The following is a 16,926-nucleotide window of genomic DNA, read 5'->3' as shown; positions in this document are numbered from 1 at the left end:
CTTCATTGATCTAGTATTCAATTGCCGTTGTTTTGTTACATTGCATAAGGTAATATTCGAGCAAGACACACAAACATCAATAATAATATTAATAATAATAAAAGTATAAAAATGGTTCAATCATCTGTCTTGGGTTTCCCACGTATTGGTGGTCAAAGAGAGTTGAAGAAAATCACCGAGGCTTACTGGGGTGGCAAAGCCACTGTTGACGAATTGTTGGCCACTGGTAAGCAATTGAGAGAACACAACTGGAAATTGCAACAAAAAGCTGGTGTTGATGTTATCCCATCCAATGACTTTTCATACTATGATCAAGTCTTGGACTTGTCTTTGTTGTTCAATGCTATCCCAGAAAGATACACCAAGTTTGACTTGGCTCCAATTGATGTTTTGTTTGCCATGGGTAGAGGTTTGCAAAGAAAAGCTACCGACTCCACCCCAGCTGTTGATGTTACTGCTTTGGAGATGGTCAAATGGTTTGACTCTAACTACCACTATGTCAGACCAACTTTTTCACACTCTACTGATTTCAAATTGAACACCGCCGCCGGTGTTAAGCCAGTTGACGAGTTCAACGAAGCCAAGGCTTTGGGCATCCAAACCAGACCAGTGATTTTGGGTCCTGTTTCCTACTTGTACTTGGGTAAAGCCGACAAGGACTCCCTCGACTTGGACCCAATCTCATTGTTGCCAAAACTCTTGCCAGTTTACAAGGAATTGTTGGCCCAATTGAAAGCCGCCGGTGCTGAAGAAGTTCAAATTGACGAACCAGTTCTTGTTTTGGACTTGCCAGAATCAGTCCAATCCAAATTCAAGGAGGCTTACGAAGCCTTGGCTACTGCCGAAGCTCCAAAGTTGATCTTGACCACTTACTTTGGTGACGTTAGACCAAACTTGAAGGCCATTGAAGACTTGCCAGTTGCTGGTTTCCACTTTGACTTTGTCAGAGTCCCAGAACAATTGGACCAAGTTTCCTCAATCGTCAAGGGTGACCAAACCTTGTCTGTTGGTGTTGTTGATGGTAGAAACATTTGGAAGACTGACTTTTCCAAGGCTGCAGAAACTGTGAATAAGGCCATTGAAAAAGTCGGTAAGGACAAGGTTGTTGTTGCCACTTCTTCTTCTTTGTTGCACACCCCAGTTGATTTGGAATCGGAAGCTAAATTGCCTGCTGAAATCAAAGACTGGTTTTCTTTTGCTACTCAAAAATTAGACGAAGTTGTTACCATTGCCAAGCACATTTCAGGTGAAGATGTTTCATCCAAGTTTGATGCCAACGCTGCTTCAATCAAGGCTAGAAAAGAATCTTCAATTACCACCAACCCAAAGGTTCAAGAGAAATTGACCACCATCAATGAGAAATTGGCTACCAGAAAATCCGCTTTCCCAGAAAGATTGGAAGCTCAAAAGGCCAAGTACAACTTGCCATTGTTCCCAACCACCACCATTGGTTCTTTCCCACAAACCAAGGACATTAGAATTAACAGAAATAAGTTTGCTAAAGGCCAAATCACCGCTGAGGAATACGAGCAATTCATCAACAAGGAGATTGAGACTGTTGTTAGATTCCAAGAAGAGATTGGTTTGGATGTATTGGTTCACGGTGAACCAGAAAGAAATGATATGGTGCAATACTTTGGTGAACAATTGGATGGTTTTGCATTCACCACCAACGGTTGGGTCCAATCATATGGTTCAAGATACGTTAGACCACCAATCATTGTTGGTGATGTTTCGAGACCAAAAGCCATGACCGTTAAGGAATCAGTTTACGCACAATCTTTGACCAAGTCACCAATGAAGGGTATGTTGACTGGTCCAGTCACTATCTTGAGATGGTCATTCCCAAGAGATGATGTCTCTGGTAAAGTGCAAGCCTTGCAATTGGGTTTGGCTTTGAGAGATGAAGTCAATGACTTGGAGAAGGCAGGTATCACTGTTATCCAAGTTGACGAACCAGCTATCAGAGAAGGTTTGCCATTGAGAGCCGGTAAGGAGAGATCTGACTACTTGAACTGGGCTGCTCAATCATTTAGAGTTGCTACTTCAGGTGTCGAAAACTCTACTCAAATCCACTCCCACTTCTGTTACTCAGACTTGGACCCTAACCACATCAAGGCTTTGGATGCTGATGTTGTTTCCATCGAATTCTCCAAGAAGGATGATCCAAACTACATTCAAGAATTCTCAGAGTACCCTAACCACATTGGTTTAGGTTTGTTTGACATTCACTCACCAAGAATCCCATCAAAGGAAGAATTTGTCTCCAGAATCGAGGAAATCTTGAAGGTTTACCCAGCCAACAAGTTCTGGGTTAACCCAGATTGTGGTTTGAAGACTAGAGGATGGCCAGAAGTTAAGGAGTCATTGACCAATATGGTCAATGCTGCCAAGGACTTCCGTGCCAAGTACTAAGTCTCTGACTCTCGTGTCCAAGAGAATCCATATGGAAAAGTGAAGGGAATGAAGTAATCTCTTTTTTATTTCATTTGTTTGGGTATTCTAGAAAACTAGTCACAAACATTTGTTTTACTTGACCTTTACCTTTTTCCATTTGCATTAATTTAATTCTTTTTTTTTTGGATGTTGATGCAAGGTGTCATTTGATATTACATTTTATTCAACATTAATGTAATTTTAACAATTAAATTTAACGATTAAGTTTAACGAAGCTGCTATGAAGAAAACACACATTCATTTTAAACAACTTTTTTTTTATTATTATTATTATTTTTATTTTTTAACTAAATACCATCGAAAAGGAGATGGTTTGTATTTAGGTTCAACATCGGTTTATTATAAATAGTTTAATGTATTTTGATATATTAAAAAAACAACAAAAAACAAGAAAGAAGAAACGAATTAAAAGGTAATTTGGTAGTGATTGCTATAATCGTAACTGTAGTGATTTTTTTAATGTATGGAAACAATTTCATTGAGTTGTTCATGATGTGATCCACACTTCACTTGGTAGCACCAACATTTCACAATGTGTTGCCATCCGTATTTATGAACTAATTTTCTAATTAGTTGCGAATCCATATAGTAGCAAAGTGGGATTGGTGAGTTTCAAATATACATCCATTCTTATACAATTATAAATATAAATATATATATATATACATATATATTTATTTGTTTATTTAGACAGTTATTATACTATAGAGAACTACCAGCAATGTCCTCCTCGTCTGAAATTGACCCACAAATTGCAGAGTTTATCTCCATTACCAATTCCTCCAAGAGTCTTGCGGAGCAATTTTTGCTGAGAAACGATAACGACTTGCTGAGTGCAGTGGAGGATTTCTACGCCACAGTAGAAACTTCCGATCAATCAAGCGAGCAATTGCACCAGCAAGAGCAACACGAGCCACCTACCTTCTCTTCGGCATTATCATCCGCATCACTATCGTCAACATCTCAGCCTCAAGGTCAAGGCCAAAGTCAAGGTCAAGGTCAAACCCAGCAACGTTCAGCCAAGCTGCAAAAAAAGACTCGGGGCGGAATCACTACTTTTAGAGATTTGAATAATGACGACGACGACGATCTGGAGGATGAAAGAACAAACCACAATTTCTTCACTGGCGGGGAAAAATCAGCTTTGCAAGTGGAGGATCCAAACAAGGACCGCGGTAAGAAAGACCAGAGTATAATTGATCAAATTTTTCAAAGAGCTAGGGATCAAATGAACACTCCAGACGATCGTCCGAGTGCTAGACAGCTGCAACAAGCAGGAGAAGAAAGTTTTCATTTTTCTGGCACTGGATTTAAATTGGGCGATGGTAATGAACCTAGTGAAACTGTTGAAGACCCTCATGCACAAGCAAGAAGTATTTTAAATCAATTTAGACCCAAGAAAGTCAACAGAGAAATTACTTTTTGGAAGCAAGGATTTACAGTAGGAGATAGCGCTTTGTATAGCTACAATGATCCTAAGAATCAGAGAATATTGAGCGAGATTGAGCAAGGAAGAGTACCCATTGCTATATTGAATGTGGATCCGGGTGATGATGTAGATGTCACTGTCTCGAAGCGCACTGATGAGGATTATGTCCCACCAAAGAGGAAAGTTGGTGGTTACCATGGTAAAGGGCAGCGATTGGGCTCACCAGTACCAGGGGAAGCTACAACTTCTTCACAAAGTCCTACACAAGAACAAGAGACTCCAGTAAAGGACGCGTCAAGCTCTAAGCCACCGGCGGATGAAGGAGAGGGCGATACTGCAGTACAAATTAGATTTGCTAATGGAAAACGAGTCTCTCACAAATTCAATTCGAGTGATCCAATTACAACTGTGTACGAGTTTGTGAGAAGCCATCCTAATAATGCTAATAATGTGGGCAGAAGTTTCAGTTTGAGTCACGCTTTTCCCGTGAAACCAATCGACGAGTCTAACGAGACGAGCGTTGCAGATGCAAAGTTGAAAAATGCAGTCATAGTCCAGAGATGGAACTAAACAATTATGGGGAAATTATTGGCAGGACTTGGCAATGAACAGATGCATGGAAGTGTATAAAGATTGTCTCTGTATATTAATGTCATATTTTATCATCTTTAGCGTAATAAAAACAATTTTGTAAGTAACAGAATGAAAGTGTGTGTGTGTACGAAGACAATTTACTTGGTTTTTATTTTTACTTTTATTTGTACTTTTATTTTTTCTCTTAAAAAAAGAAAAGAGAAAACAAAGTTTCTTTTAAATATTGATCTTTATCAAAGTCGAGGTTGCACGTATGCAAGCACAAACATCTCATTCTCGTTTTTTTTTTTCTTTCTCTCTCTCTCTCTCTCTCTCTTTTTTTCTCTCATTCTCTTTCAATCTTTCATTTTTAAAAGGGTAAATTTGCATCCATTTTTCAGTAACGAGTCCTTTTAAACATATTTAAATATCAACTAAAGCCAATGGACCGACCGAGACTTGTATCATGATTAGATTTTTCAGTAAAGTAAGACGACTACGACATAGTCTACATCAGCATAGACCAATTATTAGACCAGGTTTTCCACTTCATCAGAAAACACTTGCATATACAACAGTAAAACCATCCCCTTCATCAAAAACAACGACAAAATATTTTAATGACAACATACCTTCAGAAGAACAAATTGAAGTAGATCCTGAGACACTAGTCGAGAGACTAATCGAGACACTGGTTGAGACACTGGATGAGACATCACCAGAGAACTCTTTTGAAGAGCCCACATTTCACAAACCGTATTTATGGTGCAAGGAGTTTTATCAAAAACAAAATCGGTTCAAGAATCCTTATATCAAATTTAATCAGAGCCTAGTACGGAATCGAGATTACATAGATCTTTATCAAAAAAATTCTACTCGAGATTTTCAACAAATTGTTAACGATGGCAAACGTAATTCACCTCAAGTAGGGTCTATAGTCGAGTTTGTGCAAAATAATGACTGCGAGGTTGGAGTTGTTATTAGGAACCTTGGAGCTCGGTTCGATGAACGACTAAACCATCTCCTAGTACTTACATCATCAAACAGGATTGTTAAAGTTAAACCGCTTGAAATTAAATTCCACTTGCACAAGGTCATGCACCCTATGGCTGCAGAGAAGTGTCAACAAATATTACTTAATCGTCACGATACAAACCACTATTATAGAAACAAAGTCGTTAATTTTGTCAATAACTATATCTATGATGTTTTGCGGATGAAACGCAACATTCGGCCGCAAGTCAATAGAATGTATACTCAGTTTACCGGAGATAGGATGGTTCCAATTACTATAGTCGATGCCATTGATTCCCTTAAATTTGTTGAATCTGATTTACTCAGAATAGCTCAATCATATTACCACCAATGCGTTCTAGTTCATTGTATACACTGGACTTTTATGGAATCATGCATGTGGATTGTACCAAATTATGTTGGGCCAGCAGTTACAAACTTGACAATGTGGAAGTATTCCAATGATTATATATCCACCACGCAATATTTTGTCAACTCGGAGCAAAACTGGTTGAGCATTTACAATTTCCAGCAATCAATGTCAGCTGATGAAAATAGGTGTATTCAGGATTTAAACAACTTTATAGCAAACGTCAAATCCATGGGTAAAGATGAGCTCGAGATGTACCTTTGTGTATTTGAAGGTCGACACTATGTGGATTTTCTCAATGTCTTGAAATTTGCTGTTGTTTATCCGCATGATTCGATAATAACGCATCTTAATAAATTGGATGTGTTCAAAAACGGGTGCTCTGTTGCGAGAATTTATCAAGAACTTATAGATATGAAAATATATGACTTGAAAAATGAAAAATCAGACATGTTTTTGGGAGCTGGTCTTGTTGCCGGTAATGCATTGAATGCAAGCACTTTGCAAATAAGAAACCAAACAAAACATTTTATGCAACAGCTATATGATTCGATATTTAAGAATAAGAAAAAGGATTATGCCAAACATCTAAGGTTTGGAAGAAAGTATTATACCGACCACACTGTTTACGGATTTTTAGCTAATGAAGAAGACCCTGGTAGTCTTATTGCTGTTTCATTGGAGACCATTAATTCGCGAAATTCATTGATTAATATCCATATCCCTGACTTTGTCACGAAAATCTCTCCAAGCAGCCAAGCATTTAAAGATCTCATTCTAGGTAGATACTCACAATTGGATTTAAATACGGAAAATAAAAGAAGCGCTATTCGACTGAATCCGATTTTGGAGAAATTACTGTTTAAAAACTATGCAGTTTTCGATCAAGACGAGGATCTCTGGGATGATTTATTTGATTCTAAAAGGATGCGAAGAACAAGAGAAAATATATCGGATGTTACTTGTTTAACTATAACTTTTCGTTTCAACTCTATGGAATCGAACCCATTTGATGATTTGCATGATAAAATATCAGTTTCTTTTGATTCATTAACAGGTGTAAACTTGAAAAATATGAGCAAATCGGTACTCAACGATTGTCTCACAGGTCGGTTGGAGCCCTCTTTCTTTAGCCTTCTTCACCGAAAGCACAATCAACAACAACGGCAAGTCCCAACGCAAGAACTCAACTCAACAACAACAAAAACTGAAACAACAACATCAACAACTGAAACATCAGCCTCGTCATCCTCAGTATCGACATCAGCTTCATCACAGAATAAACAGTCTACCCCTAACCTAAACAAAGCCGATATACACAACTTAAACTACATTCATGGCGTTTTGAAAACATTTTTCAAAGTTCGTGGACACGCAGGAGCCAACACAATGGAAAGTGAAGATGATTCTGATTCAATTTCTTCTAATGCCAATGAGAATAGCGGCTCGACTCTTTCGTCGAATCGAGGTTACAATGGCGGCCATTCATTTTTAGGTCAGTCTGTATACCTTCGTGAGAGATCTGCTCCAACAACATCGAGACCAGTATCGGCATCAACAGGAACAGCAGATTTTATGGTGAGAGAAACCAAGCTTTTTGCAGATCTTTTGGCTGCAGAATTCTGCAGTTTCAATGGTATTCCAATTGCAAAGCATCTGCAAGAAATTGATCCTATAGAATACGAATCTGATAAGGTCACTGTGCATCATGATAACGTAATGATACCACCTTTGGAATCCCTAAATTATTATCACAGTATTATGGCGAAAAATACTAATGGCTATATCTCACAAAATGCGCATATAATCTCCAACAATTATCTACAACCACAGAAAACAACAGTTCTGTGCGATGAGACTTTTCAACCTTTGGGATTTAGTGGAGGGTTTTCGGAAGTGGCAAATGTAGCGAACTTCTCCGAGACGATGTTGAATCATTTGCAAATTTTTTCCTTTATCCAAGCAAGGTTTATGGCAATGAATTCCGAGAAAAAATATGATGCTAGCAATGATAGAACCAAGAACAGCTTTTTTACTCAATATGATTATCTTGAACACGAAGGATTTTCTCTTTTTGGCCCTTTCGATGAGGCTAGTATTTTGCCAACCGTGCTTAATTTGGAAAAGTTTCAATTATATGAGACGTTTTGGAAATATTGTATAAAGAGATTCCACACTTTACTTTGGGTACAACTGAACTTTCAGCTTTATCAGGATAAAACCTTTGATGTGAAACTCGAATGCATTGTGACATATGTTGCAAAACAAGAACATGTCGTTCTTTTAAAATGTTTTTGTTCCGATTGGGGGATCGAGGTCGACGTTTTGGATGGAATTGGTAATGATGTTCAAATTGGAAGCAGAATTGTCTGTGATGAGATCTTACACCTAGACCCCATTTCGGGATCATGTCTTTTGAAAAGCACCTCTAGTCCAGAACACAATGAGTTTATTTAATTTATAGAGAAAAAAAAAATAATCTAAAACTTGGCGTTTGGCTGATTATTTGACAAAAACTTAAAAGTCATTTGGATTATTCTGTACATAACTATTGCTTGCAATAAATTTATTCATACAAGAGTGTGTATTTATATATTTGTTCTAAATAATTGTAAAGACTCAGATCTTGTTTTAGGTTTGTTTCCAAGTCTATGTGTGTCAAGGTCGGATCGAATATTTGAGCTATATATTTATCTGCAGTATTGGCTATATTTGTATGCGATTTTCTTTCCTTTTCTCTTTTCTTTTTTCTTTTTTTTTTTTTTTTCAAATTCAATCTGACTCACTTGGTTTGATAAAACTAGAAAAAGAAAGTTTAGAAGCTCATTACTTCATTGCCAAAACATCATAGGGACAACTTGATCTACACCAACTATAACAATGGTATGCTTTAGCTCATCACACGCCAATTTGATCTTTGTCATTTTTGTTTTTATTTTTTAATTATCTTGCTTTTTGTTAATACTAACTAAACTGTTTTCTTGCTTTTTTTTTTGTTCAGTCAATTCCAGTTCAGCCTAGCATTGAGACATTGCAGAAGACTATAGATCTTCATGCCGGAGAAGATGTCAAACCAAATATCTATCCGATCTACAAATATGTGCCAAATGAAGATATAACCATACACCAAGCTTATCTTAGACTTGCGAAATTAAATGATAAGAGTAGAACCCCATCATTCTTGTTTGAATCATCAGTTAAAGGTGACACAGTTGATAGATACTCTTTTATTGGTGTTAATCCTTCCAAGATTATCAAAACTGGTGACGACCCAAAAGTTTATTCTAAAGAGCTTTGCGACGTGGATCCAATTACTGTACTTGAACAAGAGCTTTCAAATTACAGACAAGCGGAATTGCCTGGCTTGCCCAAATATAGCGGAGGTGCCACTGGGTATATTTCGTATGATTGTGTCAAGTACTTTGAACCCAAAACCAAGAGACCTTTAAAGGATATTTTGCAATTGCCAGAGGCGGTGTTTATGTTTTGTGACTTGGTCGTTGCATTCGACCATGTATATCAAAGATTTCAGATTATCTGCAATATCCATATTGATGATGGTGATGATGATGCATTGAATTTGGAAAAGGCTTACAAGCAAGGTGCAGAAGCTATTGCCGAGATTGAGAGAGTTTTGCTTGCTGACGTGCCAAATAGCGAAGTGTTCCCCCACCAAAAACCGATTAAGCTCAACCAAGATTTCACTTCCAATATTGGTCAGAAGGGATACGAGGCGCATGTCACCAAGTTGAAAGAACACATTCTTAAAGGTGACATTATTCAAGCTGTACCGTCACAAAGGATAGCACGTCCCACTGAGCTACATCCATTCAATATATATAGACACTTGAGAACTGTTAACCCATCCCCATACTTGTTTTACATCGACTTGATTGACTTTCAGATAATTGGAGCATCTCCGGAATTGCTCGTGCAAAGCGACTCAAATGGTAGAATTGTGACTCACCCAATTGCGGGAACCATTCCTCGAGGTAAAACAAATGAAGAAGATGAAACAAATGCCGAAATTTTGAGGGCTAGTTTGAAAGATAGAGCAGAACACATAATGCTTGTTGATTTGGCCAGAAACGATGTCAACCGGGTCTGTCAACCAACGACAAACAAGGTTGACAAGTTGCTCACAATCCAGAGATTTTCCCACGTTATGCACTTGGTGTCGGAGGTTAGTGGAACCTTGCGTGAAGATAAGACTAGATTTGACGCATTTAGGTCTATCTTTCCCGCAGGTACCACTAGCGGAGCGCCTAAAGTGAAAGCAATGGAGCTCATTTCAGAGTTGGAGAAGGAAAAGCGTGGTGTTTATGCTGGTGCAGTGGGTCATTGGGGATATGATGGAAAAACAATGGATACATGTATAGCATTGAGGACGATGGTCTTTAAAGATGGGGTGGCGTATTTACAAGCAGGAGGTGGGATTGTGTTTGACAGCGACGAGTATGAAGAATACATGGAGACAATGAACAAAATGAGGGCCAATAACAATACTATTGTTGAAGCAGAGAAGATATGGGCAGAAAAAGTTGGAACCATAGAGTAATATACTCGTTCATTGAAATGGAAGGATGAGACGATAATTGTGCAAGCGAGGGTGGAAGTGCGTAAATAAAGGGGGAGGATGGGCTCGGTCGATTTCGGCGACGATGCCCCTTCCCAAAACAAAAGAACCTATAAAATTGGAAAGATATAATATATCTAAAGTAAGCTTGGAATTATCTAAGTATGCATACAACGTTAATCGCAAATAATGTCCAATTTCTTCAACAATTGTCCTACTTTGAAAGCTCTTGGTTTTTCCTGTTCTTTTGCTATTTTAATTTGTGTTTTCAGTTACTATTCCCTATTTGCTCTTTTTTTATTTCCCATTTCCCATTTCCTATTTGCTATTATTGTTTACTCTTTTGATTGTATTTTATTAAAGGCTTTTAATGATCCAATCATGTCTGTTATCGCGTGCAGTTGTGTATAAGTCGTATGGTCTCGGCCAAAAATGATAAAATAAACAATAACAACAACAACAAGAACAGAAAAGTGTGTATGTGTGGCAAGTCACGTGAGTGTTTCTCAACAAAAGACAACGTAGTGGTAATTTAAATTTAAATTAAATAAAAAGAAAAAAAAAAAGAAAACTAATGGCGCACGCATCATTACCTCAGTAGTTAAGTGAAATGCCAACCGAGTGAATTATTTAATTATGTAATCGACAAACCAGAGACTTAAGAAGGTCGATGATCATCTTGAGAGTGCTTTCAAGTAACAAGCCTATATCATTATAGCATAGCAAGACCAACTCTTGTTTGAGCAAAGATACCCCAAACTCCACGAAGTTACACTTTAGTGGTATTCAAAACGTCAAGATAATTCTGTTTTTAATTGCTACTATTTATCTTTTGAATTTCAATTATCAATTATCAATTTTTAATTTTTAATTTTTTGTTCTACTTTTTTGAATTTCGACCAAACTAAACACGTTGGAATTTGTTGTTTAGTTTTGTTGATTTCTTGAGATTCAGCTTTTCCTTCTTTCTTCAACACGCCTAAATTGTGCAGGTAATCAACCTATACTTGTCATTACCAAATCAAAAATAACCGACTAGGACGGAAAGGGAAAATATGGCAGAGGATGGAAGTGTTTCACCCCCATCTGCGGCATCTGCGGCATCAGTGGCATCAGTAGCACCTGAGTCATCAGTACCACCTGAATCGTCAGTACCACCTGAGTCATCGGTACCACCTGAAACGTCTTCGTCTTTACCTACTGGGGCTCCAGCTAAAGCCTCGACGTCTAGGACACCAACGTCATGGGATGCAGAAGATGATGTGCTTTTGATGCACTTAAAGGATAAACAGAAGCTAGGTTGGAAAGAAATTGCAAGCAACTTCACAAATAGGACACCCAATGCGTGCCAGTTTAGATGGAGGCGGTTGAAACTGGGCAATTTGAAAAATCCTCCTAAATCTGCAGCAGCTTTGGGTGATCAATTCAAACAAAACCCAAACATGGTAAGCTCATCGACAAAGAAGAAAAAATCTAATCCTCCACAATCAATGAAGATGGAAACAACGGATTCCGATTTTCCATATCCCTCAACCACTGGTGCATTCCAGGGCTTTGATAATACTATTTCCAATGCACTTGCTGGTTTAAATGCTCTTTCTAACTCGCCATCGTACATGTCAAGTCCTTCGTCAGCAACACCGCGAATATCTGTTTCTTCGCCACGCATCAACTACGGGTCTAGTGGAAGAGCAGGGCTGATTGGTAGTTTGCACCACAAGTATGAATCACCTTCTTTTGATAGCGCGACTGAAGGTTCAGGCCGCTCAGCTATTATAGTTCCAGGAGCTTCGGATTCTGGTGGTTATTATGCAGATGTCTCTGTTGATCCAACAATGAACCTTCCACACAATCGTTCGCACCCAGAAACACCATCTTCACTCACACCGCGAAACTCAATTTCAAATTCGGCTATTAGCGATGAACGTCTGAAAGACCACAGGGAGCGGGGATCAATTGGAAACGGATCGATATCAGCTGCATCCGCCGCTGCCGCTGCTGCTGCAGCCATTGGTGGTGGTGGTGGTGGTGGTGTTGGTGCTACTGCTGCAGGTGGTATTGGAGCTATGACTTCTCGCAATAGTTCCATTATACAAATTACAAATGAAGACCGAGCGTCAATCCTGTCGCTAACAAGAGCTTCGGTCTCATCGCTTCCATCGAAATCGATGAATATACCACATCACCAAGTCGGATCATCGACTTTAGCCCATTTACCTGTATTATTTGGTGGCGCAGGCAGTATTAGTGGTCCCTCTAGAAACTCCAGTATTAGTGGACATCATACAAATATCAGTAGTCTTCGAAATGCATCATTGGTAAGTGCAAATTCTGGATTATACTCGAGATCAGGGTCGGTAGTGATCCCACATAGTAGTGACAAAACCGATGAACCTTTGAAGATTGATAAGGAAAAAGTTGATGCCAATAATAGGAAACTAAACAAGCTACGGCGTAATTTGCCTGCTAATTCGAAGTCGTCACTATCGAAAAAGAAGAAGCAGGCACCTAAGCTTGACATACCATGGACGATGGAAGAAGACGAGTTGTTGATTAATCGAAGGAACAGAGAGCTTTCATTTGCTGAACTCTCTATACTTTTACCACAGAGAACCGAGGGAGAGATTTGGTCACGGATCGATTATTTGGAGAAATTGCGGAATGGAAACGATAGGTCTACAAACTTGAGAGAACAAAGAAAGTCGCGTCAAGCCTCTTTTGGATTGGAGGATGTTCATGATTTATACGATGAAGACGATGAAGACGTTATTGGAGGCATCGGTGATAGTGATGACGAGGAAGCTTTATTAGCAGACGATGATCTTGGACCATCATCTAGTCACAGAAGCAGGAAACGAAGAGCCAGTTCTGCGGTCAACCCAACATCAGTCAGAGGAACCATTAGAAGATAACAGAAGAAAAGAAGAAGGGAAAACAAATAAAAAAAAAATGAATGAATGACGAATGATGAACTATGAATGAAGATAGTACGTTGAAGCATCTTACACATTTTGTATGCATTTTGATCGATTAACACCCCAGATGTGTTTTTCTATTTTTTTTTTCGAAAAAAAATTTTATTTTTTTATTTTTTAACTTTACTTTACTTTGCTTTTGCATGCTTTTTATGCGTTTCAAGCAAAATCGTGTCTATAAATAGTTTAATATAATTTCAATTCTCCAGTAACTTCATCTAGTATTCTTTTGGGAGCTGGTCCGAGACCCAACACAGTCGCACTTCCCGCAGCAATTTGCGTCCTTCCTGCATCATGGATGATTGTGGCATTTATACCAAGACTCATCGCCTTTGCAAACAACATGTCCATCTGCTCCTGGTCAGGAACTTGTAAAGTGATCTTTGCCTGGCCATTTCCATATTCCCACCTTTTCACCATTTCAGGGTTGTATGCTTCGGAATTTGGGTTCGTTATTTTTTTGTACAATGCAAGTGTAGCATGAGAACATTGAGCTGCCGCTTTTCCCTTTCCCATTTTCAAGTCTTGTCGTACTATCAAGGACATCCGAACCTCCCCAGGGATATCATTCAATGCCGTAGAGTTTATATCAACTTCCTCGTCCTCCTCGTCCTCCTCTTCTGTTTCATCTTCGTCCTCAGTTTCCACGATGTCTCCGATTTGCTCAGCTTTTTTGATGGAAGATACAATATTGTTTTTATGGAGCCTCTTGATTGATGTTGATGTTGATGTTGTTCTTCTTTTTCTTTCGGGTGAAGTAAAGCTCAGTAACCATTGAGACAAAAAGATCCCAGAAACAAAGGAAGCAATGGTGACCGTTGCAACAGTAGTATCATTCATAATTGTAAAGTCTTGCCAAAGCAAAAATAAATAGAAAGAAAAAAATGAAGAGAATAAAAAAAAAAAAAAAGAATATTCAAGATGAAGGAAAACTAATGGGAAGATCAAATAGGTTAATAAATTGCAAGTGACATAAAGAATGAGAGAAAAAAAGATGGTTCAGGTTCAAAAGAGTGTTATTACCTCGAGATGCCTACTTTATTCCCTGTATCTTATTCATCTGATAAAATACTTTTTCGCGCTCAAAATGTTTTTTTTTTTTTTTTTAAATCATCGAATTTTTGCGCTTCAAGCAGAATAGATCACATGAATTCTTGGGTGCAAAAACAAAACTGAACATAAAGGATACTGTTACTGTTTACAATGTTTCGGATTGATTCAGTGATAAAAGATTGAGATATCCATGAATCAATCTTTTAGCCTATCAACCATTCGTAAGTTTTTATAATTCGGTTTCTTGGAGATTTGCCTGAACACCTACTTGTATCTTGCATCGCTCGCCTACACCAACACCTTTGTTTTGTTTTTAGTTTTATTTTTAGTTTTGTTTTTGTTTTTGTTTTTCAGTTGCAGTTGCAGTTGCAGTTTCTTTTCCACTCTATGGGCATATTGGCGCCAATTTCTCACTCTAGACTCTCTATTCTCCTCCCATTTTGCTTCCATCTCTCTTTTAAAATTCCTTTCCTTTTGTGCTTGCTTCTGGTATTCGTGCTTGCGTAATTGTTCACTCTGCTTTGCCAATTGTTGTAATTCATCCTGCCCCAGTTCATACTCTAAAATCTCTTCTACTTTTCTTCTCACTTTAACATTAGTAGGGTCATTGAAATCAGGTACTGGCGAATCAACAACTTTCGACGCATTATACATCGAATATAGTCGAGCTCTTTCCTGTGCATGAGTCCCACCTTCTTCGTCTGCCGAAAGCACATCCAGCGCTTTTTTTAGCAAGTCAAATGCTTTTGGTGCCTCCACATGGTCTGTCTTGTCCGGGTGGATAAGTAACGATTTCTTCCTGTAGATTCTTTTCACTAATGACGCTAAACTTTCAGGTGGAGTAGTTAATGCATTGATTTCCATTATTGCAAAATAATCATGACCTGCGCATTGAAGTATTCGCTCAATCTCCGCATTTCTGTTTAACGCAGATTCCTCAATGGAAAGTATACGGTCAAGCTCGTCTGACATATTTTTTGTTTTTCTTTATTTATTTGTAGGATGAGTGGTTTGGGGCTGCTATCAACAATTATGATGATTATAGTACTTATTATTAGTATTATCCTTTTTTTATTTTTGGTTGTTGTCTTGATTAGTTTGATTAATTTGAGTAGTTCTAGGGTTATACAGCAGCAAAATGAGGCTGATGAAAGATATTCGTTTCAATTCTCTCTATTTTCTTTTTTTTTTTTTGATTTTTTTTTTGATTTTATTTTTGATTTTCTCCGTGCCGTTATTCCTTTTTTTTGCGCCCATAGAATTTCAATTTTGACTGCACTCAGGGTCAAGGTATGAGTCGTTTATCAAACCAAGCACATAGAGCAATTATGAGTTGGCGACCCAGATATTTTGATATTGGAGTTAATTTCTCTGATTCAATGTTTCAAGGCTATTACAATGGGTCAAATAATCGCAAACATCCGTGTGATATCGAAGATGTGATTCGACGAGCACATTTGTTTAATGTTGACAAAATGCTAATTACGGCATCTACAATTCAAGAAAGCCGAGACCATTTCGAATTGTGTGAAAAATATGCCAATCAATTTACATCAACTGCTGGCGTGCATCCATGTTCAGTGGCACAAGAGTTTTATCAAAGAGAAGGTGAAACTTATACGGAGCGATTGAGAGAAGACGTCGATGATAGATTAAGTGAGTTGAAATCCATATTGATCAAAGGTTATGAATTGGGACACGTTAAGGCATTCGGCGAGATAGGATTGGACTATGATAGATTGCACTACTCTACTAAAGAACAACAAGTGGAAATGTTTACAAGACAACTAGACTTGTTGAAGGATTTGCCGTTTAAGTTGCCATTGTTTTTACATATGAGGGCTGCATGCGACGACTTTGTAAGCATTTTAAGACCCTATATTGAAAGCGGAGTCATAGAAAAAGGACACGGAGTAGTACATTCGTTTACTGGGTCTGAGGAAGAGTTGATGAAAATTTTGGACTTGGGGTTTTTTGTTGGAATTAATGGCTGCTCGCTAAAGACAGAGGAGAATGTTTCAGTTGCGGCAAAGATTCCTATCGATAGACTTATGATTGAAACAGACGCACCATGGTGCGAGATAAGAAAGAGCCATGCAAGTTATAAGTACATAACTTCCTATCCAAATAAATTTTATCCCAAGATTGAAACAATTGACACAATGAACGAGGCGAAACCCGTATTCAAATTGGATGAAAACTTGCCTTTTCCTTCGATAAAAAAAGAAGCATACGAAAAACATTCTGAGTATGTACGGCAAAAGATTAAAAACGGAGCCGAAGGGTCTACGGATGCCAAAATAGGCGTATACAGTAGGCCAATGATCAAGTCCCGGAATGAGCCTGTAGAAGTGGGTTTAGTAGCGGAAATACTTTGCAAAATTCATGGCATCAATGAAGAGAAAGATATAGAGGCCTTTATAGATGAAATATTTGAAAATTCATGCAAGCTATTTGCATGAGTCTGTACTGAACTTTG

General features: G+C 38.2%; 8 protein-coding genes across 8 annotated transcripts; 6 read left to right on the top strand and 2 right to left on the bottom strand. All coding sequences in view use genetic code 12, as the record gives it.

Moving 5' to 3' along the window:
* Positions 1-111: 111 nt before the first annotated feature.
* Positions 112-2,415, top strand: MET6 (methionine-synthesizing 5- methyltetrahydropteroyltriglutamate--homocysteine methyltransferase; the record flags this gene model as incomplete). The annotated part of the gene is made up of 1 exon (XM_001527632.2): positions 112-2,415. The coding sequence occupies one exon, from the start codon at positions 112-114 to the stop codon at positions 2,413-2,415; it is 2,304 nt and encodes a 767-aa protein (XP_001527682.2).
* A 763-nt stretch (positions 2,416-3,178) lies between these two features.
* Positions 3,179-4,456, top strand: SHP1 (protein phosphatase regulator; the record flags this gene model as incomplete). The annotated part of the gene is made up of 1 exon (XM_001527631.2): positions 3,179-4,456. One exon carries the CDS (start codon positions 3,179-3,181, stop codon positions 4,454-4,456), a length of 1,278 nt encoding a protein of 425 aa, XP_001527681.2.
* Positions 4,457-4,588: 132 nt separating this feature from the next.
* PVL30_000193 (uncharacterized protein) lies at positions 4,589-8,300 on the top strand (the record flags this gene model as incomplete). The annotated part of the gene is made up of 3 exons (XM_001527630.2): positions 4,589-4,594; positions 4,725-4,731; positions 5,038-8,300. 3 exons carry the CDS (start codon positions 4,589-4,591, stop codon positions 8,298-8,300), a joined length of 3,276 nt encoding a protein of 1,091 aa, XP_001527680.2.
* A 423-nt stretch (positions 8,301-8,723) lies between these two features.
* Positions 8,724-10,401, top strand: TRP2 (anthranilate synthase component 1; the record flags this gene model as incomplete). Its single annotated transcript, XM_001527629.2, has 2 exons — positions 8,724-8,726; positions 8,845-10,401. The coding sequence occupies 2 exons, from the start codon at positions 8,724-8,726 to the stop codon at positions 10,399-10,401; spliced, it is 1,560 nt and encodes a 519-aa protein (XP_001527679.2).
* A 399-nt stretch (positions 10,402-10,800) lies between these two features.
* On the top strand, positions 10,801-13,331 carry DOT6 (transcriptional regulatory protein dot6; the record flags this gene model as incomplete). Its single annotated transcript, XM_001527628.2, has 3 exons — positions 10,801-10,806; positions 10,889-10,896; positions 11,459-13,331. The coding sequence occupies 3 exons, from the start codon at positions 10,801-10,803 to the stop codon at positions 13,329-13,331; spliced, it is 1,887 nt and encodes a 628-aa protein (XP_001527678.2).
* A 249-nt stretch (positions 13,332-13,580) lies between these two features.
* PTH2_1 (Gluconate transport-inducing protein) lies at positions 13,581-14,234 on the bottom strand (the record flags this gene model as incomplete). Its single annotated transcript, XM_001527627.2, has 1 exon — positions 13,581-14,234. One exon carries the CDS (start codon positions 14,232-14,234, stop codon positions 13,581-13,583), a length of 654 nt encoding a protein of 217 aa, XP_001527677.2.
* A 501-nt stretch (positions 14,235-14,735) lies between these two features.
* On the bottom strand, positions 14,736-15,419 carry spf31 (DnaJ sub C member 8; the record flags this gene model as incomplete). Its single annotated transcript, XM_001527626.2, has 1 exon — positions 14,736-15,419. One exon carries the CDS (start codon positions 15,417-15,419, stop codon positions 14,736-14,738), a length of 684 nt encoding a protein of 227 aa, XP_001527676.2.
* A 356-nt stretch (positions 15,420-15,775) lies between these two features.
* PVL30_000188 (uncharacterized protein) lies at positions 15,776-16,909 on the top strand (the record flags this gene model as incomplete). Its single annotated transcript, XM_001527625.2, has 1 exon — positions 15,776-16,909. One exon carries the CDS (start codon positions 15,776-15,778, stop codon positions 16,907-16,909), a length of 1,134 nt encoding a protein of 377 aa, XP_001527675.2.
* Between the last annotated feature and the right edge of the window lie 17 nt (positions 16,910-16,926).

The sequence above is a fragment of the Lodderomyces elongisporus genome, chromosome 1, assembly GCF_030384665.1.
Source record: "Lodderomyces elongisporus chromosome 1, complete sequence".
Lineage (NCBI taxonomy): Eukaryota > Fungi > Ascomycota > Pichiomycetes > Serinales > Debaryomycetaceae > Lodderomyces > Lodderomyces elongisporus.
Note: the sequence above shows the minus strand (reverse complement) of the source record. Positions and strands in the feature narration are given on the sequence as shown.